General features: G+C 48.2%; 1 protein-coding gene across 8 annotated transcripts; it reads right to left on the minus strand.

The window, feature by feature from the left end:
• Positions 1 to 1,210: 1,210 nt before the first annotated feature.
• On the minus strand, positions 1,211 to 27,877 carry AKR1E2 (aldo-keto reductase family 1 member E2). 8 transcript variants are annotated; one of them, XM_065921402.1, is made up of 12 exons: positions 27,743 to 27,859; positions 24,536 to 24,611; positions 24,015 to 24,121; positions 9,475 to 9,642; positions 8,694 to 8,810; positions 7,784 to 7,861; positions 6,121 to 6,243; positions 4,525 to 4,622; positions 4,074 to 4,146; positions 3,706 to 3,790; positions 2,622 to 2,703; positions 1,211 to 2,348 (listed from the first exon to the last, which is right to left on the minus strand). In XM_065921402.1, the coding sequence occupies exons 3-12, from the start codon at positions 24,072 to 24,074 to the stop codon at positions 2,306 to 2,308; spliced, it is 927 nt and encodes a 308-aa protein (XP_065777474.1). In that variant the 5' UTR covers positions 24,075 to 24,121; positions 24,536 to 24,611; positions 27,743 to 27,859; the 3' UTR covers positions 1,211 to 2,305. The 8 variants fall into 8 exon arrangements, 5 of the variants coding, with proteins under 5 accessions (XP_065777474.1, XP_065777476.1, XP_065777473.1 ...); XR_010661448.1 differs by lacking the exon at positions 24,536 to 24,611 and having other exon boundaries at positions 2,478 to 2,703; positions 27,743 to 27,877; XR_010661449.1 differs by lacking the exon at positions 24,536 to 24,611 and having other exon boundaries at positions 2,478 to 2,704; positions 3,678 to 3,790; positions 27,743 to 27,877.

Genomic DNA, 27,877 nt, shown 5'->3' on the forward strand with positions numbered 1-27,877 from the left:
CCCAGTCAGGGAACCAAGATCTCACATGCCAAAAAAGAAAAAAAAAAAAAAGAAAACGTTTACTTTAAAAAGAGCCACTGAAAACTTGGCATCAGCTCCACATGTTCTCCTTTTTGCAATCCTTTCTAGTCAGAAGAATTTTAATGTGGCTCTAGCTTTGGGCCCTCCCTACTTACTGTGGAATCCAAAAATAAAATTCTGCCCAGAGCATAGGCTGGAGGAAATGGGAATAAAAACAGTCTGGGCCATGAAAACCAGGAGGTGAATGAATACACACCCTCTTCTATGGAAATGAACTTTGGAAACTGGATGCCAGTCCTGAGAGTTGGCACTGCTATCACCAAAACCATCACCAACTCAGTGGACATGGGTTTGGGTGGACTCCGGGAGTTGGTGATGCACAGGGAGGCCTGGTGCGCTGCGGCTCATGAGGTCGCAAAGTCTCGGACATGACTGAGCGACTGAACTGAACTGAACTGAACACCAAACCAGGGGGCTTCCCTGGTGGCTCAGTTGGTAAAGAATCCACCTGCAATGCGGGAGACCTGGGTTTGCTTCCTGGGTCAGGAATATCCGCTGGAAAAGGGATCGGCTACCTACTCCAGTATTCTTGGGCTTCCCTGGTGCCTCCAACAGTAAAGAATCCGCCTGCAATGCAGGAGACCTGTGTTCAATCACCAGGTTGGGAAGATCCCCTGGAGAAGGGAAAGGCTAACCACTCCAGTATGCTGGCCTGGGAAATTCCATGGACAGTATAGTCCATGGGGTCACAAAGAGTCAGACATGACTGAGCAACTTTCACTTTCACTTTGTCACCAAAACAAGATTACTGAGGGGGTTGGGAGGCGGAGTTAAAAAAGAGGGAATGAGACCAGGAGAAAAACAGTCCTTCCTTTCTGGGAAGTGTGTTTAAATTCAAATTTTAATTTTTTCCCACAATCGCAAATGATTAAGCATAAATATAAATCTTCTATAGCAACATACTCTAACTTGAGAATTTGGAGGGGAACCCCTCTTTTTTCCTAAAGTTCAATGCTTAAAGGCTCAAATGCTACCAATTAATATGCACCTTTTTAATGATTTTAAAATATAAGACCAAATTGCTTCCAGGAGCATCTACATAAATTTATAATCCTACCCAAAGTTACTGAAAGTGCTATTTTTTTCAAAATACTTCAAGTGTTTTGGAGGTTGATTTTTTTTTTTGGGGGGGAGGGGGGACAAACTGGAAAATCACTGTCAATTCAGTTTTTATTTCTATTATAATTAATTTGCTCCCTGGTTTCTGGACATTCAAATCCTAGCTTCAACCTTCACAACCACGTAATCTTTGGGAATTATTCAGCCACCTTGTGCCTGTCTTCTTAAGAGGATTCAGCATGTTCTGCAAATTAAATGCCTAGTGGGCTTCCCAGGTGGCTCTAGTGGTAAAGAATCTGCCTACAGTGCAGGAGAGGCAGGAGACCGGGGTTCGATCCCCGTGTTGAGAAGATCTGGAGGAGGGCATGCAACCCACTCCAGTATTCTTGCCTGGAGAATCCCATGGACAGAGGAGCCTGGCGAGCTCGTCCATAGGGTCACAAAGAGTCAGACACATCCACACAGCACAACGTGGTGAGTAATCAATAACTGTCACTGTGCTCCTCCAATATCACCCTTTTAAACTGGGAATTTATCATTTCCTTACTTATAAGAACTGCAGTTCGGTTTTATTACTTTTGTCTTATGTTTTAGACAGGTTGGAAATCATTTTTCCCAGGCTGTGGAAACCTGTCCCCTATGGCAGCACGTTAGCATCAGTGAGGGATGGGACAGTGGCAGGCTGCTGAGCACACCATTTTGTTGTGTGTTGTGTAAGGATTTTGTTTTAAAACCATTTGTGGGTATTGGCAGGGAACAGAGGATCAGAGACAAAGCAAGAAGAGCCAGGGACTGACAATGGCTGAAGCTGAGTGATGGGGGTGGAGGTTCCTTATACTGTAGACATTCCAACATTTCCATGACATAATTTTTTCTTTTAATGGGAAGGCAAATTATTCATGAGTCATTGAATATCCTTGTTTGAGGGTGTAGACCGCCCAGCGCTCTTGTGAGAACCCAGCACACTGTGGGCTCCTCGGATTCTAAAACCTGAATGGGTCTTGGTGGAAAGCGATCAACGCTCTCATGAAGCCTCCACCTTCAGGCACAGACCATATTCGGTTCTTGGGACTTCTCAGGGAACCCACCCAGATCAAGCTGAGTCCCCTGCCCTATCCAGGGCTGCCCTGCGTCAGCAAGGATTCATCTGGGCTGAGCAGGGTCGTTAGAACTCTGTTCTGAAGGGATAGTCCTTGTGATTTTCAGTACTGAAAAAGAGAAAAACAGATCAAAGATAGAAGCAGAGAACGGTTATTATTTTTAAGAGAAACGTTGAAAAAATACACTTAACATATTGTTTAAACTCCTGAGTGTACGGACACAGTCTTATAATTTACCTCCAAAGTGGCCTGTCCTTAGACAGGAGAGAATTATGAGGTTAACTTAACCCCAAAGGTGGTAAAGCCCTGTGCAGGGAGCAGTCACACAATCTGGACCTTGTTCCCCCTCCTTGAGAAGGAGGGTAAAGGAGCCATATTTACATGGGGAACGTGGCCAAACGGAGATTCCTGTCCAGGCCGAGGAGGTCAGTCATATCCTCTTCTGATAATTCAAAATCAAACACCTGGAAACCAGAAGGAAACAGTCACTGGGAACTTAGTCTGGTAGATCTTCAGCTGAGCTACCTCAGCTGCAAAGCACAGATGGGGATCCACGGGTGGGGATCAGACTTCCTGTGACACTGGACCAAAACCAGGCGGACTCAGCCTCTGCTGCTTAGGAATCCCTGGGAAGACAGGTATGCCCTGCGTGCAGCCCACAGGGTAAGGAATGTCCCAGAATAGAAATTTTCCCAACATGCAAACCAAAACAACAACACAAGATGAAAAAAAACAAGACACCATTACAATAACAAAACCAATAAAACCCCCCAAGAAACACAGACCAAAAACATTTCTTCCATACACCCACTTGGTGAGGGAGACCTGGTTCCTGGAGGCATTGATGCTCACTGTGTAGTTTTTCTTTCTGGTCCTGCGAAAGCAGTATTCTAAGCAGCTCTCCCTTCTTCCTATCCCTAACACACGTGCGAACTATGACCCCTGCCTGCATTAAGAGCCCACTCAGGGACAGCCAACCCTGAGCCCACAGCTGAGGACTGGGGCCGGGGGAGGGGCAGAGACTGGCCTAGCCTCTACCTGCGTAGAAATCAGAGACTTAGTGGCAACCAAAGCAGAAATCAGAGACTCAGTGGCAACCAAAGCAGAAATCAGAGACTCAGTGGCAACCAAAGTTCTGCCTGGAGAGAAAGCTGGAGCCCCGACACATCAGGGCCAGGGCAGTCTGGGTGCAGTGGCTGGCACTGGAGTGAGGGTCAGCCTCGAAAGAACTCTGGCTGCAGCCCTGCCTGCCCACCCCCACCGCCTGTTCCATCCAGTCCAGTTCCAATAGCTCCAGGCTGGGAAGGGTCTGTCTCTACTCCAGAGGCCTCACCCTGACACCCCTGGGTGTTAAAGCCACAGGGGGTGCAGCTGCTGGCTCTCAACATCAGCACATCCCTTCCCCAAGCTAAGAGGTGACCCCAAAGCCTCCGATACCATGTGATTCAAAAGGAGGAAGCACTTTCCTGGAAGTTCTCGAGAATCCGCTTTGGGTTGACAGATTTGGGAATCACTCTTACGTTCCTCTGGATCTGAAATCGGATCAAAATCTGCAGAGAAAGAAAAGTCCAACATAAGACACAGGGCATTACCGGGGTCAGAGCTCAGCACTTTCCCCGACGGTCGTGCTTTATCATGCAGTGAAAGTCCAGAAGCCCGCAGTGGGAGCATTTGCTTTCATTCTGAGTTATTCAGAAAATCAACTGGGATTCTCTGAGCAGTTCTAGCGGGAGAAGCTCAGAGGACCTGTATGCACCTTAAGGAGAAATCACTGTCATGCCCCATCCCCAAATGATGAGACAGTGGAGCCAGGACGTGGTGACCCCCGCCTACCTGGGCTGTGGACTTCCTGTGCTTCTGAGCGATCGTCTGGATCGTAGGGTCCTCCATCAGGTGCATTCCCCCACTGGAGAGCAGAGTACAGGGAAGAGGCCATGAGGGCAAATGAACATGCTTCCTTCTTTAGGAAAACCTCACGCTTCCTCCAAACACATAATCTAGACATATTTTTGTCATAATACTTGCTCATCATAGGAAACTTAAATGATGCAGAGAAGCTGCCACTCAAATCCTCCCACTCAGACAAACCACTGCTAATGTTTCAGGGGAGGCAACTAGACACACAGCTTTTCCCATACACTTGGTGCTTTTTCTCAAGAACCAGGTGATAGTGTTGGAGGCCACGGGGCAGTGGGTCTCCGTGCTTTGGCCCCTCTGACCTCTTAGCTTGGGTACAGCCATTCCCTGCTTGGGCCTCAACTCAGGGCCCCTGGAGCATCCCTACCTGCAGCCACCGAGGGGCAGGTAAGCCGTCACAGACACGTTTCTTGATTGGCAGAAACTGATCAAGTTCTTCTGAGTGAGATATGGGTGGCACTCGATCTACAAGATGACAGCTCATCAGGAAAACGGTCCACCCGAAAGGGGCCCACATTCCTTCTCGGATCCTGTCACTGCTGAGCTAGGACCCACTTCTAGTGTCTCCACTGGGAAGTGGAAAAGCCTGGACTGTGGTCCCCGACACACCAGCCCACTGGGAAGACCTACATCAGGAGCACTTAAACCTTGCCTGCTCTCCCAGGCCATCCTCATCACTTTAGGTAAAAACCTTGGCCTTCCATCTGCTCTGTGCACACAGAGAAGAATGGCAACCCATGGTCACAGCCGGGTGTGGAGCCCACAAGGCACAAGGCTGAGTGAAGGACCAGGACACAGACACCACGTGCGGGAAGCAGCACGGTGTCCATACCAAGTGCTAACACTCCACAGTGCTGCTGGAAACCAGAAGAGCGGCTGCCCTTCCTGGGGAGAGGGCACTGAAAGGAGCATCTGGGGGCTTCCGGCAGGCCATGGGGCTGGTCATGTTGGTTTACTGGTCCGCATGCTGGCCAGAGCCAGGCTCAGCTTATGAGATGGTCTCAAGCTCTGTTCTTACATGAGCACTTTTTTTGTATGGACTTAACACTTTAACAAAAAGTTTAAAATAAAGTACTGCATCTTTTCATGTGTTTGTTAGCCATCTGTATGTCTTCTTTGGAGAAATGTCTGTTCAGTTCTTTGGCCCATTTTTTGATTGGGTCATTTATTTTTCTGGAATTGAGCTTCAGGAGTTGCTTGTATATTTTTGAGATTAATCCTTTGTCTGTTTCTTCATTTGCCAGAGGAGTCGGGTGGAGGGGGGGGGGTGGGAGGGGGGATCGGGATGGGGAATACGTATAACTCTATGGCTGATTCATGTTAATGTATGACAAAACCCACTGAAATGTTGTGAAGTAATTGGCCTCCAACTAATAAAATAAAAAAAAATAAATAAAAAAATAAAATGTAAAAAAATAAATAAATAAATAAAGTACTGCAAGAATGCACTTTCTACTTGCAGTGCCAGCCTGTCTAGAGAACTCAACACTCCTGCTGGCACTAGTCATTTCTCTGCATTAACCTCTTGGCAGTCTGTGACCTGGGCTGAAGGTCGTCCATTCGTCCCCGGCTTTCAGACTGCAACATGCCAGGCTGGAGAGCAGGGGGGTTCCTGTGCTTTCCCGTGAAGCCCACTCACCTTGGAGCATCACCACCAAAGGGTGGGGGCCGCTGGGACCGCTCCATTTTTTAACGCACCTGGTGACGCACCCACAGCTACACACAGGAGCCAAGCTCAGCTCAGGCCCTCGCTCTGGGGGCACCACCTCACCAGACCAGACTTTCAGGGATCTTCTGCCCCCTCACCCACCGCCTGCCTGAGTGCTCCCAGTTTGCGATGCTGACAGCCCTGGGGAAGACACCTACACCTCTCGATCCACCCTTTCTTCCCTGGCCCCTGCAGCCTCCTGGAAGTAATGGTTGAAAAGCTGATCCACAGCCTCTGAGCTGACCCCACGCTCACCTGGTTGGTCACCGGCTTGAACCTCAGGTTGGGTTTATTCAGAATTCTCTCGAGCTGCTCATGGTTGAAGTTTGACACCCCAATGGCTCTCACCAGGCCTGCAGCCACCAGGTTCTCCATGGCCTAGAGGGTAGAAAGAACCATGGGGCGTCCGGGCTGGGCCGGCCCCATGGGTGACCCGCACAGGGTCCGAATAATGGCCCCACCTGCTGTTCGACAGTATGACCCTCAAGGCTTCTCCAGCGCTTCCGTGCTCTAGGTCTGCTCCCTGTTGCACCACTAGGAGCTGGGGGCCGTGGGCACACCACGGAACCTCAGGGAGCCTCAGTTTCCTCACCCGCACACTGGGGACCACCCCGTCCAGGTCACGGCGCTGGTTAAGGGCCGTGTGAGCAGATGCATACAGAGATCTTCACTGAGGGCTGGTGTCGAGCAAACGCAGCAGGACGGGCCGCTGTTACCCTGAGTCCCTGTCACCTGGTGTCGTCTGCAGGGCGTCCACGCCGGCCTCACCTGCTCGCCCCTCCACCTGGATCATAAGCTGCTTCTGCACCGCAGCCTGTGCTCAGCTCCTGCCTCAGTGCCAGTTAACATCTTCAGGGGCAAGGGCAGAACAGCTTTGCTGTTCACTGACCAGGAGCCGAGCCGCCCTTGGCTTCAAAGTAATGCGGCGGCCTGCTGCCAGGCATGGGCGGCCGTGAGTCTGAGCGGCCACAGCCGGTGACCAGGGTCCCTGTGTCCTTGTGACTCCCTGAAGCAGCAACAGCTGCCCAGACACTCACTTGGGCCACACAAACAGCTCAGGGTTCGAGCCGGATCCTTGAGAACAGGCCACGCAGTGGACAGACGGGCCAGGTGAGCTCGGTTTCACTGATTTGGTTGTTTGATGAACGGGGAGGGGAGGCTGGCCTGGCTTGTCATGCCTCCTCATCTGTGCCCCCTCCCCGCTCTGCCCGGATGACCCCACACCCCACGCCTGCACCCCTCACCCCACACGAAGAGCTCGCACTTTGTCTCCCTGAAATCTGCAAGTTACGGTGTGAACCTCCTCTTCTGGTCTCCACCCCCCCTGCCCGTGTAGGGGTCACAGGCACCTGCCAGCCTGGCTGGACACCCTGCAGGCAGGAGCCCTCCGCAGGCAGGAGCCCTCCTCCCAGGCCGGCCGCCCACTGCCCAGTGCCCCACACCCACCGCCCCGACTGGCACGCTCCCGCCTTGCTTCCGCCTCGGCACTTTTCATCTGGACTCTGGTTTGAAATAAGCTACCCCTTCCTCCACTTCTTCCTGCCTGCCCTGAGATGTTCCCTGCCGCCAAAGTTATGGTTCCGAAATGTTGACAAAGCACTAACGGGAACTATAGGATGGCAGTGTGGTCGCCGCCAGGACACAGAGAAGCAGGTTTTCAAATTTTCCTTCTTTCTGTATGTTTTACACTTTCTATATTTTCTGAAAAGACCATGCGATCTTTTTTTTTTACTCAAAACATTCTGAATTAGTCTGAATTAGTTATCCCTAAAGTAAGTGCTTCAGAAAGATGATCGACCCGCGCTGAGGTCCTCAGTCAGGTGCTCGTCCTCAGTTCATGCTGCGAACCAGGGGCCTCTGAACAGGCAGCTGCAGGCCTCACGGTTCCCTCCAGAGACAGTTGGCAGAGCTGGCTTACCTCCCACGTGTCCAGGAAGTCCGTGTTACTAGGGATGATCATGCCGTTGTGGTCCATGGGCAAGTCTGCCTCTCCGGACTGCGAGAGCCAGAAGGAAAGGTGCTCACTGGGGGCTCATGGTGACCCCCGGGGAGGGCAGGGAGGAAGGGAGGGAAGAACACTGGACCAGATTGCAGGAAGCCTGGGCTCCGCTCCAACACACAGCTAACCTCCAGTACTCTGAACGTCACTGCCCACCGCTCACCCAACGGGGAAGTAAGACCTGGAATCCATGACAGCAGACAGAAAACTGTTTGGCAATTTCAGGCAAAAAAAAAGTGGAGTCTTTCATGTCATAAGGGCCCCATCTCCCAAGTCCACTGGTAGGATCGTCCCTCTTTTCTTAGAATCCCCATCATGGTGAGAGATAATGAATCGAGAACTAGTACAAGGGTGCCGGGAGGTGCAGAGCAGAGAAAGATGGCTACAATACTGAAGTGGGTTGCCACCTCCTCCTCCAGGGGATCTTCCTGATCCAGGGATGGAACCGACATGTCCTGTGTCTCCTGCACTGGGAGGTGGATTCTTTACCACTAGTGTCACCTGGGAAGTGCCAGAGGATGGCAGGAAATTTTTAAAAACCTAAAGCCAGCCATCAGCACAGCCTCAGGGGTTGGTCTGCAAGCTCTCCACCCAACCGGGTTTTGCCACCTGAGGCAGGTCAAAAGGGAGCCTGTGTATGAAACGAAATGACTGGCTGAGAGGTGGATTTGTAGGGCACTAGAGCCTAGGTGCTCTGAGGTCCTCCAGCCTATGCCTCCCCAGAGCTGAGTCCTGGGGGAACCATGTGCTCACTCCACTGCCTGCTGAATAATGTCAGGGCACCGCTGGGAAGGGAGGTGTGGCCTACGGGGGTCTCGCCGTCTTGTACCTTGAAGCCCATGGGCCAGTGCATGAGGTAGAGGTCCAAGTAGTCCAGGTTCAAGGCCTTCAGACTCCGGGTGCAGGCTGCTTTCACCAGGGGCTTCTTATGGCAGGTGCACCAGAGCTGCAGGGGGAGGGAGGAAGCACAGACACGATGGCCACAGAGCCCGTGGGAGCTGTGAGCACACACCTGCCCGCTGACCCAGGATCTTCAAGATGCATGACGTCCAGGACCCCTTGGCAGTAAATACAACGGGGCAGGGACACGTCCTTCGGGCACCCCAGGATCCTCCATGGCTGCCCTTGTTCAGGCTGTCAACGTCTCCCGTCTCCTGTAACACAGCGGCTACAATCTCCTCGACACCACACCAGCCTCGTTTCTATACAACACAGTTCCCTATGTGACAACTTTCAACCGTGCTCCTTTCTAAGTGGAAAAGAGTGAACTTCTAAGATGAAATCCTGACTTCTTCCACAGTCCGGCCTGTCCACTTCCCCAACCTGGCAGCTCTCTGCTGCCCAACAGTTTTCCATCTGGGAATCTCAGCCAAGATTCTTAGGGGGTCCCTGCACCTGTGGTGTCCTGTGCCCCGTGCCTTTGCTCATGTCACTCTGTCCCTGATCCCCCTGACCTGCAATGCTCCCAGCCTGTGCACGGAGCTCCATAAGTCCTGTCCCGTGGGTTCAAGTACAGATGGAGTTATCAGCTCCTACAAAGGAGACTGGAAAACCCTACCCATGCTGTGCCCACTGTCAGTGGCCCTCTCTCTCTACACGGGAAGTCCTACCTTGCTGACAATAAACAGGTTCTCCCGTCTCACCACGCCCTCCTTGATCTTGGACTGGACTCCCACTCCGACCTCATTCTCGTTGTGGTACACGTACGCACAGTCCACGTGGCGGTAGCCCACGTCTATCGCCACTTTTACAGCCTCTGTTACCTCCCCTGGAACCGCCTGCAAGACAAGAAGTCAGCCACCTGGACTCAGGACAGCCCGGCCCCAACAACCCCTGTTCACTCTAGAACACAGAGTCACCAAGCCATAAAAAGTGAATTTACTGGGTTGGTACTCGTATTCATCCATCCTAAAATGAGGAACGTCAGCGTCAGAAAGGATTTACAGATAATCTAATTTCCTTTACTTATTTGGGGAAAATGGTTTAGGTATGTTCAGTGCCTGCAAATGACTGAGATAGAGGCTGTGCTACTGGAATGAAGGTGCGCGTAAATAAATTTAGGATGAATAATGGTGACAGGTGTGATGCAAGGAGGTGCAGACTCACCCACTACCCACAAAGGCCATCAGCCCAAGTGTAAAGGCAGACAGGTGGATGCAAAGACAATCCACCACACACAGCATTGCCAGAAGCCAAAGGAATGCAATGGATGCTATCAGCAATGTGCAAGTTCAGAAAAGAAATGCTCTCTCTAAAGGGGGCTGCTTGAGCAGGCAAGGGGCCTGGGGCGGGGAAGAGGCTCACATGACCACTAAACCCCACATCCCCAAGGGGTCTCGGCTCACAAGGGGCTTTCTGCCTTGAACATCACATCACCCTGTGAGATGCATCTGTCATAATGATCTTCATTGAATGAGAACACATTCAGAGCGGATGAGAGCTAATGAACCAAGCATCCACTTCAGAGTTGGGAGGACCACCAAGAAATCAGAAAGAAGAGAAAATGAATATAATAATGAACATCAAATACTAACTGATAGAGAAGACCAACAATGCCTGTGGTTGGTTTTTTGAAAAATCTTAATAGACTATTTTTTTTCTCCTGTTGGTTCTTTTTCTATTTTTTGGCCACACAGCGCAGCATATGGGATCTCAGTGCTCCAACCAGGGACTGAGCCAGGACTCCCAGCAGTAGGAGTGTGGAGACCTAACCACTGGACCTCAAGGGGATTCCCTAAAGTAGACAAACTTTGGACAAGACTGGGGAGACCAAGTTTTTTTTTTAATGACATGAAAGAAAAGCAGTACATACAGATAAAAAATACATATTTAAAAACCTAAGGAACTATTATCAATGACTAGAAGCCAACAATTTGGAAAAGTGAAATGAAATGGAAAAATTCCTAGAAAAACTTAAGAATAAATAAAGCTCAAGTGTTCTATTTTTTTAAATAAAGCAATTAAACACAATACACAGAGTTTTACAAAATTTTCCAGTTAGAATTCATACCAATTAAAAACAAAGTTCTGACAAGAGGAAACACTTTCAACCTATTTTATTCGACCACAATAAATTGAACTATTAATACATCCCTGACCTCTACCAGTTGGTAAGTGGATAGAAGAAATAATTTAAATAATATTTGGATGAGTAAGAATCATAAGTAATGATTCTAATTCCTGTGTGTGCCCACTGGTGTCTGACTCTTTTGCGACCCCCATAGACCGTAACCTGCCAGTCTCCTCTGTCCATGGGATACCCTAGGCAAAAATACTGGAGTGTGTTGCCATTTCCTATTCCAGGTGATCTTCCTGACCCGAGGATAGAACCCCTGTCTCATGTCTCCTGCATTGGCAGGCAGATTCTTTACCACCAGCACCAGCAACCAATAACTTTCTATGTGAATTCTTAAACAAATATCTCTTTATTAAAGACTGTTTTAAAAAGAGAGCAAATTTGAAAGGCTTTATGATTAGTGCTATCTAAATCACTGACAGGGATTATAAAAAACAAGTAAAGGAAGGTCCAAAATACTTCCACTAAAGATTGAAGGCAGGAGGGGAAGGGGACAACAGAGGATGAGATGGTTTGATGGCATCACTAACTCTACGGACACGAGTTTGAGCAAGCTCTGGGACGTTGATGATGGACAGGGAAGCCTGGAGGGCTGCAGTCCATGGGGTCGCAAAGAGTTGGACATGACTGAGCTACTGAACTGAACGTCCACTATCAGGTTTTTACACTGGGAAAAAAAAGTTTGAAAGTTTCTTTTTAAAACCAAATTGGCAATGACAGCATTTTCCTGTCTCTTTGGTACAGACACTTCCCCATCCTCCTGATGGCTGCTGCTCTGATCTGTCAGGCGACCGTTTCCTACTCTTATCCAAGCCTGACAATCTTTTCTTCCGGGCTTTCTCATTTTTTTTCCCCTGAACAATTATAATGAGGCGGGGTGGAGGGGGGTGTGGCTTCTGTGGTGGTTCAGTGGCAAAAAATCCTCCTGCCAATGCAGGAGACACCGGCTTGACCCCAGATCGGGAAAGATCCCATATGCCTGGGGGCAACCAAGCCTGTGCTCTAGAGCCCGGGGAGCTGCAACTGCCGAAGATCACGCACCCTAGAGCTCTGAAAGCCACCACAATGAGAAGCTCAGCTAGAGCAACTAGAGAAAGCCCGGGGAGCAAGAAGACCCATCGTAGCCAAAAATAAACAAACAAACAAACAAATAAACAGTGATTGGGAAGGACAATCCCCAATTCTAGAAAACCTAATGTCTAAACACTCCATCTTCCAAAAGCCGGAGGCGGGCCCCTGCCAAGTGCCAGCGACCAGCTGGACCTGCGGAGGCTGTGGCAGGTGTCCCCAGGGAGGTGGCTCTCCACGCAGGGGCGTGTCGAAGGAAGGCACCGCCCCTCCTCGACCAAGAGGCCGCCTCACCTTCCAGGTGCCCAGGCCCAGGATAGGTATCTCCTCCATGGCTCGGAGCGCGTCCCCGCCTGCCCGCGCGGCTCCCCAGGGCCGCTACCCAAGTGGAAGCCGGACAGGTTGCCGGCAGCAGCAGAGGCCACCTGGGTTTGCTGGCGGCGCGAAGGCGGCGGAAAAAGCCAACGCGGCCTCGGCCGTGGACACGCCCAGCTGTTGGGACCAAGGGTGGTTCTTCGGCTAACTGACGTGCGCCGGCGCAGGGCGAGACAGCCCAGGAGGGGCCTGGCTCGGCCCTCGGTCTCCTAGCAACGCCTCCCCCCAATTCCAGGGGCTCTCAGCATCCGGATCTAGGCGGGGATCCCAAGGTTCGCAGGGGCGGCTGGGCCAGGCCACCCCCAAGGCAACGGGGAGAGGCTTCGTGTCCCCGTCTCTGAGCGCCTGGGAGGAGGATAGGCCCCCGAGACTCCTCCCTTGGCGTGGGGGGGGGGGGGGGGCGCGCGGCTTTAGGGTGCCAGAGGGAATTTCTTTTTGCTCCTCTACAAGTTGCTGTGCTTGGACGGGACCCTGAGAGTCTACGGTGCCATACTAGAGTTGGTGGTCTTAGCTCCCCGTTGGTGACCCAGTGCTCCGAGGCCTTGGGAATGTTTTCTAACTCCCTGAGTCTGTGGGAGCAGAGCGCAGCCTGGAGACCCGGGGAGTCTGGGACGCGGTGGGCACCGGGCCGCATCTCCGGGGACCAGGGATGAGACCCTCCCTGCAGAGCTTCCAGTCCGCAGATGGGAGTGGGCGGAGCCATTGCGGGAGTCCCGATCTGCGGTGGCCCCACCTTGCTCCTGCACCCAAGACGGACTCCTCTCCAAGGCTGGGCGCGGTGGCCACCTCTTGGGCGTGGCCTCTGGGGTCAGTCACAGGCAAGCTTCGATGTGACGTCTTAGTTTGGCTGGACTTGGTCACTTAGAGCTAAGCCGTGGCTCATCAATAAATTGGGGTGAACTAAGTGCCAGGGAGCGCTCCCTAACAGTAATTACTCCCAACACTCGGGCCTCATTGTGGGGCTGCCTGCTCTCAGGGCACCCTCCAGCCCCTTGCATCAGCCAGGAACAGGCTGGACCTGGTGCGGGGAGAGGTTGGAGGAGAGTTGGAGAGGGAAGGGGCAGCCTGACCTTCCCCTGCCCAGGCCCGTGTCTACACCACCTCCAGGCCTCCTGACCTAGCGGTGCAGGGAGCTGGCCGCTGGTGGAGGGGGTGGGGGTAGAGTGGGACCAGGACAGTAGGATGTGTGGGAGGTTATTCTGTGACTTCATGTTCCCAGGTCTTCAGCCAGGCTGATTGGTGTGGGGTGGTCCGTGGGTCCCTGGGGTTGTGGCGTAGCAGCACAGCGGCCGTTGGCACCGTGTGGTAACCGCCGGGATGGGAGCCGTTAGTACACTGGACACGAGTTCGCCCAGGCGGGGTCTCTTTCGCGTGCTGCTAGATGCATGCATGCACGGCCGCTGGACAAGCTAGGAGACTAGGCTGCCCCACCACCCCTCGCTGAGTCTGCATGTGGGAGCGAGGCCCTTTGTCCTGGAGCTTATCCTGCTGCATCCACCCACGGACCTGGGGGCCAGGAGCCTGGGCTGTGTCCACACCAAGTGGGGCTCACGCAGTTGAGTGATCATCCCTTCCTGGGGCAATCTGGGAAGTGAGACCAGGATTAGAGCCAGAAGAGGTGGGCGGAGTCCAGAAAAGGGAGGGTTCAATACCCATAGGTCAAAGGCCAAACCCTGCCTTTGGCTGTACTTTGGTAATGAGAAACCCCTAAGCCCTTGCGCGCCCCTCCCGCGGGCGGCCCTTTCCTCTGAGCATCCCCATGTGGTGGGTGAGTGCATGTGACTTCCGGTCTCCTCCCTATGCATCTATATGCGTGGTGTGCAGAGACCGTTTTTTGCAGTATGTGAGAAGCTTGGCAGTATTACCTGTGCAATGGAGCAATGAGATAGACGATGGCGCTATTAAAAACTGGATGTTGTGAGATTATTTTTACAATGACATGTTTTAAATTTTCAAAAGGTTTATACTTTGAAGCAATGTGAGAGAAGAGATTTTTCATATTTATTTCAACAGGTGAAAAACGGAGGATTAATTTTTTAATAGACAGCATTTCAAAAGGAATTATTGTTTATTATCTGTAGATGCAGAGAAAATCCACAAATTGTAAATCAAGTAGATTCTATTTATAATGTGCTTCACCTGAGCTTGGGAAATATTTTCTGAATCTGCAGAGATGGGTTTATTTAGGAAATACAACTGAGGTAAAACAACTGCATGATAAAAAATAGTTACCTATTTAGTTGGAAATACTCCTAAAACAGAGAACTTCATTCTTGAGCTGTATGTAAACTTCGTTTGCGTCTCCTGCCCTCTAGTGGTCATTTCTCAAACTGCAGACAAAGCTGTATGCGGTGAACTCTGAAATGAACACAACCCATGAGTTTGAGCAAGCTGAGAGTTGGTGATGAACAGGGAAGCCTGGCCTGCTGCAGACCATTGGGCCTCAAAGAGTCGGACACTACTCAGCGACGGAACCAAACTGAAGTGTAGGAATCAAGTTCCAAATTTTAAGACATTTGAGGAAGCTGAGAAGTTTTCTAACTTGGTTTCCTCACTTTCACAACATAATTGCCATGTCTCTATTACATACTCCCTTGAGATTACAGATAGAAAATTTAATTTGGGCATCTCTTGACCATTTGACTTAATTTTCTGTAAAATTGGTACCTATCTAATATAGTCTTATCACTATTGCATAAAGGTTGTTTTGAATAATAAATACTTTAAAATGTACTACAGTTTGCTATTATTAGGTAAGTCCATTACATGCTGTATCTTTTATTCATTACTACCCCATACACCTTGTGAAGTACACATTGTATTATTCCAATTTCATGAGAAAATAAAGTGATAAGTATCACTTTATTTATACTTATCAGCGGGGGCTGATAACACTTGGGAAGTGACACACCCTGGGCCTGAAAGACTGAATTCTGTGCCATGATTTTCGTTCTTCTAACAATTCGTAATTAATTTTGAGTTGATTTTTAAATTGTCAATATTTAACCATAAGTGTTACCCTCCAGCTGAGCTATTTAAAATCCTAAAAGATGATGCTGTTAAAGTGCTGCACTCACTATGTCAGCAAATTTGGAAAACTCAGCAATGGCCACAGGATGTGAAAAGGTCAGTTTTCATTCACCTCATTTCACCTGCTAGCAAAGTAATACTCAAAATCCTTCAAGCTAGGCTTCAGAAGCACGTGAAGATATTAAGAAGAGGTGGCAAGAATACACAGAAGTATACAAAAAACATCTTCACGACCCAGATAATCACGATGGTACGGTCACTCACCTGGAGCCAGAGGTCCTGGAATGCATCACTACAAACAAAGGTAGTGGAGGTGATGGAATTCCAGTTGAGCTATTTCATATCCTAATAGATGATGCTGTGAAAATGCTGTACTCAATATGCCAGAAAATTTGGAAAAATCAGCAGTGGCCACAGAACTGGAAACTGTTTTCATTCCAATCCCAAAGAAAGGCAATGCCAAAGAATGTTCAAACTACCGCACAATAGACGGCAAAAGCGTCTGCCTACAATGTGGGAGACCCAGGTTTGATCACGGGATTGGGAAGATTCCCTGGAGAAGGAAATGGCAACCCACTCCAGTACTCTTGCCTGGAAAAATCCCATGGACGGAGGAGCCTGTTGGGCTACAGCCCATGGGGTCACAAAGAGTCGGACACAACTAGTGTCCGCTAGTAAAGTAATGCTCAAAATTCTCCAAGCCAGGCTTTAACAATCTGTGAACCATGAATTTCCAGATGTTCAAGCTGGTTTTAGAAAAGGCAGAGGAACCAGAGATCAAATTGCCATCTGTTGGATCATCAAAAAAGTAAGACAGTTCCAGAAAAACATTTATTTCTGTTTTACTGAAATGCCAAAGCCTCTGACTGTGTGGATCACAATGAACTGTGGAAAATTCTGAAAGAGATGGGAATACCAGTGAAGGAAAGTTACCCAGCTCAAAATAGCCTGGAGTTAAAAAGCCCCCTGCAGGTCCTCCCCATCATTCTATGCAAAACAAAGAACTCTCACCCAAAGGAAAAAAATGGACATTAAGGTTGATTAACCCCAACTGCGAGCTGGTCCCAGCCTCTGGCTAACCTCCAGAATTCCTTGCCCCAGCCATTTAAGAGATAACTACTCCGAACAACCTTGGAGAAGAACAGGGCCCCTTAAGACAGTAGATTTCCACATATATGCCTATATATACTTTTTTCCTGGGTTACTGCAGCAGCTCACTAATCTGACTTCTGCCCCTTCTCGCCTCAGTAAAGGTGATCTGTTCCTGTAAAGGGCTGGTCTTGTTCTCTTTCTGAACCTCACCTTCTCTAACTCCCTTACCCTACATTTTTTGGTGCCGAAACCTGGGAGCTCAGTTGAGGTTCCTTCTCGTTCTCCATGGCCAGTTCTTCGGATCGTGGAAGCCTGATGAGCTCAATTTCCTGCCTGGACTTTCAACACCTCCTGGAGAGGGCACCCTGTGCCTTAGTGAGTGGTACGAAGCCCAATGAAAGGGCTTTATTGGTTTTCCACATAACCCGAGGAATACTGGTTTCTCTCTTTCTCTTTTCTCTACACTTTCTTTTCCACAAGACCGACCAACTCCAGGACAGAAGTCTTTTGCCATTCGACCTCCCTCCATCCACCATGAATTCTCCCCTGACCCAGTAGCCCAGGTAAGCTTGGACGGTACTAACAGGGTGCCATAGACTATCATCCTTTCCGGGTTCCCGGTGAACTGTCCAGCCTAAAGGCCTTCTGGGGAGGTATGTGAGGGATGCCCCTACCTCCGTCAGAGTCTCTCTTTCTCTCTTTGCCTGGTCAAAAGATTAGGTGATGACCTTTCCTCTCGACCAGACAGTCACTGGCCATTTGCTATGGGGGTCAAGGCAATCCGTCCCACAGGACTCTCCCTTGGCCTGTGTAAAACGAAACCTCAAACCTCTACTCTTGACCGATCTCAAGATTCATAAACTAAACCTCTGGCCTAGTTCAGGACTTTCGATTTCAATATTTTATCAGATCTCACAAACTTCCTCAAATGGAATGGCAAATGGTTGGAGGCTCCCTGTATTCAAGTCTTCTGGCACCTTAGAAGCCATCCTTCTCTCTGCAAGGACTGTTCTACCTATCAAATCCTCCTCTGCTCTCTCTCCCCCTCCATTACAAAAGAATCCAAATCTAAAGCCCCTAAAAAGGCCCCCTAAACCCCCAGCCCCTGATTTTGACCCGGCAAATAAGCCTCCTCCCTACCGCCCTGGAAAGAAAGCTTCCAGAGACAAGACCCCATCCTCTAGTCCTTCCTCCTTCAAAACAGGAAGCGATGACTCTGAAACCCCAAAAGAGATTTCCACCCCCCACCCCCACATCGGCCAGGACCTGAAGCAAACACATGCTTCTTCTAAGAGAGGTAGCAGGACCAGAGGGCCCTACCCGGGTTCATGTGCCTTTCTTAATTTCTGATATGAGTCAAACTGAAGAAAAATTGGGATCTTTTTCAGAAAATCCTACTAGGTATAGAAAAGAATTCCTCTGCCTTACACAAGCATATCATTTAACCTGGAATGATCTTTATTACATCCTAAATGCCACATTAACCCCTGATGAAGAACGGATATGGCAGGCAGCCTGGACTCATGCTCATCAGCTCCATAAACAAGATAGAACTAATCCGGTGGCTGATGATGCAGTCCCTTTAACTAAGCCACGGTGGACATATAAAGGTGATGCTGGCATCTGGTACCTACATCACATGATCACCTGTTTACTAGAAGGAATGCTAAAAAGCTCTCACATCCATGTTAACGAAGGTAAAATTAGGGAAGTGACTCAAAAAGATGAAAGTCCTGTCCTTTTTCTTTCACGGCTTACTGAGGCAGTCCAAAATTACACTAATCTAGATATTTCCACCCCCACCGGACTTCTGTACCTACCTGTCCAGTTCATAAGCCAGTCAGCCCCCGAAACTCACCGAAAACTACGCGCATTATAGAAGGGCCCGGAAACCCCTCAGCGAGATCTCCTAGAAACACCCTTTAAAGTTTTCAACAGTAGGGAGGAAGAAGCGAAAAAAGAAAAAGAAAAGGAAAGAAAAGCCAAATATGCTTTATTCTCTGCAGCTATCCAAGAAAAAAACTCAACCCCTTTGGCTCATCAACCTCGGCCCATCTGTATGGGACCTAACCCTCCAGGCCCCCACTTTAGATATAACCAAACAGGACACTTGGCTAAGTCCTGCCCAAATCCCCGGCCACCCACCAAACCCTGCCCCAGCTGCAAACAATGGGGCCACTGGAAAAAGGATCATCCTCAGACATTCCCCACCATATCTCGGGGTCCACCCCAGGCCCAACAACAATGGGCTGGGAACCAGACTCAGGAGGACCCTGGCACCCCAGACCATGGTTCCTCAGATGAAGTGAGAGATGATCCAGTTGTGCCTGAGTTACTCCAGTGATGGAGCCCAAGCTCCAGACCCCAAGTTCGTCCCATACAAATGGACTCAGAGCTTTGGGTAATTGGCACGGTGGCCGGACACAAAGTCTCATTCCTAATAAGACACTGGAGCGGCCTTTTCACTTTTAACCTCCTTTAAGGGCCCTCTCCAACTTTCAGAAGTGGCCATCGAAGGGGGTCTGGGCATCCTTTTTTATCCCCAAATAACCTCTCTTCTCCTTTGTTCCTTTGGTAAGGCAACACTAGCACATTCTTTTATAGTAGTTCCTCAATGCCCAATAGCATTGATGGGACGTGATCTTCTGGCTAAGCCACAAACTTCTATAAACATTCCATTCTTAGATCCCATATCAATTATTTGCATCTGAACCCTTGGGCAGCCCTCACTCCCAAAACCTGCCCCCTGACCTTCCCCCGATAGACCCTCAGGTCTGGGACACGGAAACCCCATTGGTAGCCCGACACCATTGCCCTGTACAGGTCTTTCTTAAAAAAACCCCTCTTGGATAATAATCCAAACTCAGTACACCCTGACCACAGAATCCTGACAAGGACTTAAACCAATAATCTACTGACTGCTCAAAGTCAGCCTTTTGGGGTCTATCGTTCTCCTCAAAATACTCCTATACTGGCAGTCAAAGAGAGACCCACTCCTGGTGTCTAGTTCAAATTCTTAGCAAGATCAATAAGGCTATAATACCCTTACACCCCTTGGTCACTAATTCCTACACCCTTCCCTCACATATTCCCCCGACACACTCTACTTCACGGTATTGGACCTCAAAGATGTTTTCTTTACTATTGTCTACACCACTCCTTACAGCCCCTATCTGCCTTCACCTGGACGGATCCAGACACATATCAATCTCAACAATTAAATTAGACCGTCTTACCACAAGGGTTTAGAGATAGCCCTCATTTTTTCGGTCAAGCCCTCCAAAGAAGCCTACAAACTTCAGATGTAGGCTCTACTAACCTTACTCCAATATGTAGATGATTTATTGTTATGCAGTTCCTCTCACCACAACTGCCCAGTCCACACTGCAAAGGTATTGCCCTAGGCAACTGGGGCTACGGAGTCTCACTCTCCAAAGCACAAATTGCTCTCACCACTGTCAATTACATGGGATTGCTTCTCACTCCCACATCCAAAATAATTCCAGCTCAGAGATTTCAAGCCTTGACACAGATCTCCAGGCCTCAAACCAAGAGGGAACTTCTTTCTCTATTAGTTCTATTAAACTTCTTCCGAATATGGGTCCCAAATTTTGCCCTCCACCCAAAACCTCTCTACCAACCTACTTGAGGAAACTTAGATGAATCCTTATTGGTCCCCACCTCTCTCCACACCCAAAATGAGTCTCTTACCAAAAATTTACTACAGGTCCCTTCTCTTTACTTACCTGATTACACCAAGGCTTTTTTCCTTTTTGTACATTCTTGACAAGGACATGCCTTAAGGATTCTGTGCCAAAAATGGGACATATGGGGGCCTCTAGCTTACTTATCTAAACAACTCGATCTCATCATGCTCAGATGGCCACCTTGTCTCCAGGCCTTAGCTACAACCACCCTCTTAATACCTGAAGCCCAAAAACTAACCTGAAACGCTCCTCTAAATGTATGCTCACCTCATTCCTTCAAACATTTATTCTCTCATCAGGGTTTCCTTTCTCTGACCTGTTTGACTACGGGTGATCCTCCACACACACCTCCTTGACCCATTCCTTTCTTTTATGCCTTGTAAACCTCTTAATCCTGCTAGCTTACTCCCTACACCAGATCCAGAAGCAGAACACCTATCTCATGACTGTTCAGACATTAGATATGACACTTAATCCCTTTGAACATATAACTGATCAGCCCCTTACTAACCCCACAGTCCCATCCTGGTTCATAGATGGCAGTGCCCAGAAACAAGACTCATTTGGGGCTCGATACACTATAATCCAGGTACAGCCCGACGATCTTTCCTTGCCTCATCCAGTCAGTTACACTCCCAGCTCACACATCTTCACAACAGGCTGAACTGATAGCTCTTACACAAGCTTTGACCCTAGCCAAAGACCAAAAGATAAACATTTACAGTGACTCCAAGTATGTCTATAACATATCACATTCTAACATTATAATCTGGAGGGAGAGGGGATTCCTGACTCAGAAGGGCACACCTATTCTCAATGCTTCTCTGAACTCCTCCATGCAGCTCAGCTCCTAAAACAAACTGTTGTAATACATTGCCGGGGACATCAGCGACATGGCCCTCTCTCCTTTTATAACAATATAGCAGATCACGAAGCAATGCAGCAGGCTGCCTCTGTTAGTTCTGTCTTTGAAAGTGAAATCGCTCACTTGTGTCCAACTCTTTGCAACCCCGTGGACTGTAGCCTACCAGGCTCCTCCATCCATGGGAATCTCCAGGCAAGAACACTGGAGTGGGTTGCCACTTCCTTCTCCAGGGGATCTTCCCGACCCAGGGATTGAACCCAGGTCTCCTGCATTGCAGGCCGACACTTTAACCTCTGAGCCACCAGGGAAGTGCTAGTTACGTCTTTACTACAGCCCAAATTGATGAACCTAACACCCGCACATTACTTGCATATTTACATTCCCTTTTCCACCCTTCTGCAAAAGTACTTAAGCCTTTCCTTCAGAACTTTATTGAACCAAGGACGACATTACTTATTTAAATAATCTGACCCAAACTTGTGCCATTTGTCAGTGGACAAATCCTAATTCTAACATTCACCCCACTCCTTTCCCCACCCACCAAATCGCAGACATCTTCCTGCACAAGACTGGCCAGGTAGATTTCACCCACATGCCACCCATAAAAAGGGTCAAATTTCTCCTAGTCTTCGTATATACATTTTCTGGATGGATCGGAGCTTTCCCATCTACTAACAAACGAGCCCCTACTGTGGCTCAGCTTATTCTTACTGAAATCCTCCCCAGGTCTGGAAAGCCTTCCTCCCTCCAGTCTGACTACAGGCCTGAGTTCACATCCCAAATCACCTGAAATATTGCACGAACCCTTCAAATTCATTGGAGGTTTCACATTCCTTATCATCCCTGGTCTTCCGGTAAGGTTGAGAGAGCCAACTGAGTCCTAAAAAAAACTCTGACCAAATTAACTATTGAACTTCAAAACTGGACTAAACTCCTCCCTTTAGCCCTCTTAAAGGTCCGGGCCTCACCAAAAAACCCTTAAATATCAGTCTATTTGAGGTCATGTACGGGAGGCCCATAATACCTTTGGGTCCTCCCCCTCCCAGGATGGGCCCAAACTGCCATCCCACCTTCCTTTTCCTTTACATGCCCAGATACGAGATGCCCTTTGGCAACATACGGATGACTTACTCCCTCGACCATATCCCAATCTTCTACACCCATCCCTTCAAATAGGAGACAAAGTTTGTATGACAGCTCAGTCCCACTCAGATATAACCCCCAATAGCAAGGTCCCTACATGCTAATTCTGCTGACCCTTACCGCTACAAAATTAAAAGAAATAACCCCTTGGGTACACATCACCTGGTTTAAAAAGGTTATGCAGCCCGATGATGAAAATGTTCGCCAGACTAATACTTATCAAGTTTCTCACACAGATCCTACAACTCTATAACGTTCTCACGGCTTCCACCGGCCCCAGTTGGTGATGGATGAGCCTGTCGGTTTCACGGCTTCAATTATTCCTGGAACAACTTCTGGCAGATATCTGGGTCTCGAGTCCTCAAGGATCCACGCTCAAACACATTGAAGATTACATCTACACCCTGTGGTTACTGGGAACCTTTTAAACTTTTACCCCTTTGAAATCCAGTTCTCTTCCATAGTAATCTATCTTATACTCACTTCCCCAAATGTTGTTTAACATCTTGTTATCCTCCCTTCTTCCTCTGTCCCATGAACTCCTTCAAAATCCTAACCTCAACTATCTATTCTGGACCCTTAATTTAACCGATAACACTTCTCAATGCTTCTAACCCACAACTGGCTAAAGACTGCTGGATACGTTTATCTGTAACTCCTCTGGGAGATTCAGCCCTCCCCATATCCATCCTCGACTGGACCACAGGTAACAAGTCCCTACACCACTCATACCGTGGGGAGCATTTATTCATCTCATATCTTAAATAGCTTCACACAAGTGACCAAATCTGAAATTCAGACATACTCTTAGAATCTTTACTCACTGAACTTCCCTCCTTCAATGCAAAACCTCCAAGAGGAGGCCCTATTGCCTAGAGAGTAACACTGTTACAACCAGCTCCTTTTTGCATATCCAGACATTCCGCAAACAGTTCATATGACCAACCTGTGGGCACAATCCCTAACTCCATGTGTAACCATACCTCCACCTCTTTGCCACTGGAAAGGCTATATATAATGTTTCTGGTCCTACAGGACACGCTTTAACCTTTCCAGGGCCTTTTCCCTCAGCATATCCCTCCACTTCTCCCATTGTTGGGGCCACCTTAGTGGGGTCTGTGAGCATCCTTGAACGAACGACCAAAACCCCCCCTTGACTCCTCTTCGCCATCAACTTCAGCTGTTATATTACGACACGTGCCCTATTTTTCCTGTGTGGGATATCTACATACTTCTGTCTACCTACTAATTGGACCAGGACCTGCACCCTGGTATACTGCAGTCCAAACATTTTAACAGCCCCCAATGATCAACCCTTGCCTATTTCTCTCATCCACAAGTGAATAAAACGAGCCATTCATTTCATTCCCCTGTTAGGGCTAGGAATACCGGCTGGAATTGGAAAAGGAACTGCTGGCTTAACCACCTCCATCCAAAACTACCAGACACTCTCTAGAGACCTATCAGACAGCCTCCAGGAAATAGCTCAAGGCCTAATAACTATCCAAAGTCAACTAGATTCCTTAGTGGCTGTTGTATTCTACAGAACAGAAGGAGATTAGACCTACTCAACGCAGAGGAGGGAGGTCTGTGCCTTCTTCTAGACGAATCCTGCTGTTTCTATGCCAACCAGTTGGGTATTGTCCAAGGAGCTGCAAAAAACCTCACAGATCGAGCCTCAAGAATCCACCAGAGATTAAACAACTTCTAGCAGTCATGGTTAACAGATTGGAACTGGAAGCTTTAGGCTTTACGCCTTCTCGGACCATTCATTTTTATCATCCTCCTACTCACCTTTGAACCTTGTTTGTTTAATCTTTTCCAGGGATTCCTCCAAGAACAAATCCAAGCCATTTCCCGAGACCAAGTCAAGACTGTTCTTTTGCTTGAGACCCTGATGGCTAGAAAAGAAAATCAACACTATGGGCCTTAGACTTCCTTCCTCCCAGACCACAAACCCCTGAGCCTCATTTATCACCACGAAGAAACCAGGAACATTAGCGATGCCCACCTCTCTTTCTCTTTTTATATATATTCCTTAGGGTCTGGAATGAAGGAAGGTTACAGGGCTCAAAATGGCCTGGAGTTAAAACTCCCCTCCAGGTCTTCCCCACCATTCTATGCAAAACAGAGAACTCTCTCACTTGAAGAAAAAAAATGGACATTAAGGTTGATTATGCCCAGCTCACAGCCTCTGGCCAATCTCCAGAATTTCTTGCCCCAGCCATTCAAGAGATAACTACTCCGAACAACCTTAGAGAAGAACAGGTCTCCTTAAGACAGTAGCTTCCACATATATGCCTATATATACTTACTCTTTTCTTGGGTTACTGCAGCAGCTCACTAATCTTGACTGCTGCCCCTTCTCGCCTCATTAAAGGTGATCTGTTCCTGTAAAGTGCCGTATCATTCTTTTTCCCAACCTCCCCTTCTCTAACTCCCTTACCCTACAACCAGACCACCTGCCCTGCCTCTTGAGAAATCTGTATGCAGGCAGGAAGCAACAGTTAGAACTGGACATGGAACAAAGGACTGGTTCCAAATAGGAAAAGTAGTACGTCAAGGCTGTATATTGTTGCCCTGCTTATTTAACTTATATGCAGAGTACATCATGAGAAATAATGGACTGGATGAAGCACATGCTGGAATAAAGATTGCCGGGAGGAACATCAATAACTTTAGAAATGCAGATGACACCACTCTTATGGCAGAAACTGAAGAACTAAACAGCCCCTTGATGAAAGTGAAAGAGGAGAGTGAAAGAGTTGGCTTAAAGTTCAACATTCAGAAAACTAAGATCATGGCACCCGGTCCCATCACTTCACGGCAAATAGATGGGGAAACAGTGGCTGACTTTAGTTTTGGGGCTCCAGTATCAGTGCAGATGGTGACTATAGCCATGAAATTAAAAGATGCTTACTCCTTGGAAGGAAAGTTATGACCGACCTAGACAGCATATTAAAAAGCAGAGGCATTAAAAAAAAAAAAAAAGCAGAGGCATTATTTTGCCAACAAAGGTCCATCTTGTCAAAGCTATGGTTTTTCCAGTAGTCATGTATGTATGTGAGCATTGGACTATAAAGAAAGCTGAGCACTGAATTATTGATGCTTTTGAACTGTAGTGTTGGAGAAGACTCTTGAGAGTCCCTTGGACTGCAAGGAGATCCAACCAGTCCATCCTAAAGGAGATCAGTCCTGAATGTTCATTGGAAGGACTGATGTTGAAGCTGAAACTCCAATACTTTGGCCACCTGATGCGAAGAGCTGACTCATTTGAAAAGACCCTGATGCGGGGAAAGATTGAAGGCGGGAGGAGAAGGGGACAACAGAGGATGAGATGTCTGGATGGCATTACTGACTCAATGGACATGAGTTTGGGTAAACTCCGGGAGTTGGTGATGGACAGTGGGACTGGCGTGCTGAGGTCCACGGGGCCGCAGAGTTGGACACGACTGAGCAAATGAACTGAACTGGAGCATAAAAGTCATGTTTTAACATATTAGTAAGTTTAAAGCAAATTTGTTTATCATATTTTATAATATGATCATGTATGCCAGCCTCAAAGACTGAGATTATTCTATAAAGAACCAGGCCCTGTGATTTCAATGGTGAGGTTTTTGAAAGTCTAAAAAGAAGTTTTTCATTTTAACTGAATTTAGAAGCAAAATCTAGCCCTTTGTGGACCTTATCGTGGCAGACAGCTAATAGATGCTTGCAGGCTAAGAAAAAGTGCACCCTGGGGAAGAATTAAACGGTATGGATTTAAGAGTACAATTTCAGATAAGAATGATAAATTAACTTCAAAAAGACTTTTTATTGCTATGAAACTCCAAACTAGACATTATTTTTAAGAGTCCTTTGCCTAAAACAGCTTCACTATAAAATCCATTGGGAGTTCCTCTGATAGCTGGGTCCAGGTCGAATCATTTCTGATTAAGCTATTTCGCATCTACAGACAGTCACCCTGGTCATTCTGGCCAGTAATGACTTTCCCTCCTCTGAATTTCAATATCTGGTTTCTGCTGCTCAGACACAGGACTTCACACTTGGTAACATGGGACAATCAAGAACGAAAAAAAGACAACTGTCCTCTTAAAAGAATTAGATCCTCTAAGAACTCCTCAGCCTCCATAATTGTGTGAGACAATTTCTTATAATTACACACACACACGCACACAGAAAGAGACATAAAACCTCATGTGATATAAGCTCTCAAGAATGAGGATACGTTACTTCCACTATATACGTAGTACCTGTTACAATTCTGCCAAGGTGCAGGCTTCCCAAATAAAGCATGTGTTTACCAGAGAGAAGTGCCCACAGAGCCAGGATTTGCTCTTAGTCTCTTCACAAAGCTCTGTCTGGGAAACAAAGGGACCAAATCTTAGGGGAGGAGAGAGATTCTTTCATTTATTCATCCGCCAATTACTGCATATGTAGCCTGTAGCATGAATCAGATCTTGGGCTGGATGAAAACATACAGAGATTAAAATACATAATTTCTGCCCTCATGGGCCTTATACTTCCTAGGATAAGCAGAACCTAAGTGGATAAAATCCTAATTAACAGGGTTACTTCCACTTTAATCTGAAATGGGGTACGGACCTAATGGTAGAGCCTCAGGATCTATGAATCCAAATCTGACAGAACTGAAAAGGGAAAGCGGTCCACAAATGCAGATTTCAACATTCTGCTCAGAAATCGACAAAAGAAGTAGACAGAAAATCAGTAAGAATAGAGACTCAATGGACCCAAAAAAGGAGGCGGCCTATCCTTTTCAGAAGCACCGTTACATTCACCAAAGAGACAGTATTCCGAGCCGGAAGACGAGCTTGGATTTGTTTAAAATAAGCTATGGTTTTTCCAGTAGTCATGTACAGATGTGAGAGCTAGACTACAAAGAAGGCTGAGCGCCGAAAAATTGATGCTTTTGAACTGTGATGTTCGAAAGACTCTTGTGAGTCTCTTCGACTGCAAGGAGATCCAACCTGTCCATCCTAAAGGAAATCAGTTCTGAGTGTCCATTGGAAGGACTGATGTTGAAGCTGAAACTCCAATACTTTAGCCACCTGATGTGAAGAACTGACTCATTTGAAAAGGCTCTGATGTTGGGAAAGATTGAAAGCAGGAGAAGGGGACGACAGAGGAGGAGATGGCTGGATAGCATCACCAAATCAATGAACATGAGTTTGAGTAAACTCCGGGAGTTGGTGATGGACAGGGAGGCCTGGCGTGCTGCAGTCCATGGGGTCGCAAAGAGTCGGACACGACTTAGCGACTGAACTGAAGTGAACTGAAAAAGGATCGAAATCCTGACTGTAACATTCGCATTCCCTCTGGGCGCAGAGCCCCTTCTCTCCAAGTGCAGATGGAAAGAACGGGGAAGGTGACGAACAGCAAGCAACTGTATACAAGTATTCGGGCCTGCGCTAGACGACATCGGAGAGCGTGAGAAACCGCGAAGAGGAGTAACCGCCAGGGCGCGACTCCTCGGCCAGACCGGGAAGAGTGGGAGGGCTTACCGCTCCGGGTTCCTCCGGTTTCCGGCTGCGTAACTGGACGGAAATAGTTTCAGGAAAAGAACACAGCCCACGCCGCCCTACGCCGCCCACTCCCCCACTCTTCTCTTTTAGCAGCAAGAATAACCGCTCTTCCTC

Source organism: Muntiacus reevesi, chromosome 2, assembly GCF_963930625.1.
Source record: "Muntiacus reevesi chromosome 2, mMunRee1.1, whole genome shotgun sequence".
Lineage (NCBI taxonomy): Eukaryota > Metazoa > Chordata > Mammalia > Artiodactyla > Cervidae > Muntiacus > Muntiacus reevesi.

Coding starts and splice junctions, on each gene's coding strand:
- AKR1E2 (XM_065921401.1), bottom strand. CDS start 24,074: ATGGCTTGGATTTGTTCTTGGAGGAATCCCTGGAAAAGATTAAACAAA. Junction 6,244..7,783: donor ACTTCCTGGACACGTGGGAG/GTAAGCCAGCTC, acceptor TCTACCCTCTAG/GCCATGGAGAACCTGGTGGC. Junction 2,349..2,621: donor CGTTTGGCCACGTTCCCCAT/GTAAATATGGCT, acceptor TCTCTTTTTCAG/TACTGAAAATCACAAGGACT.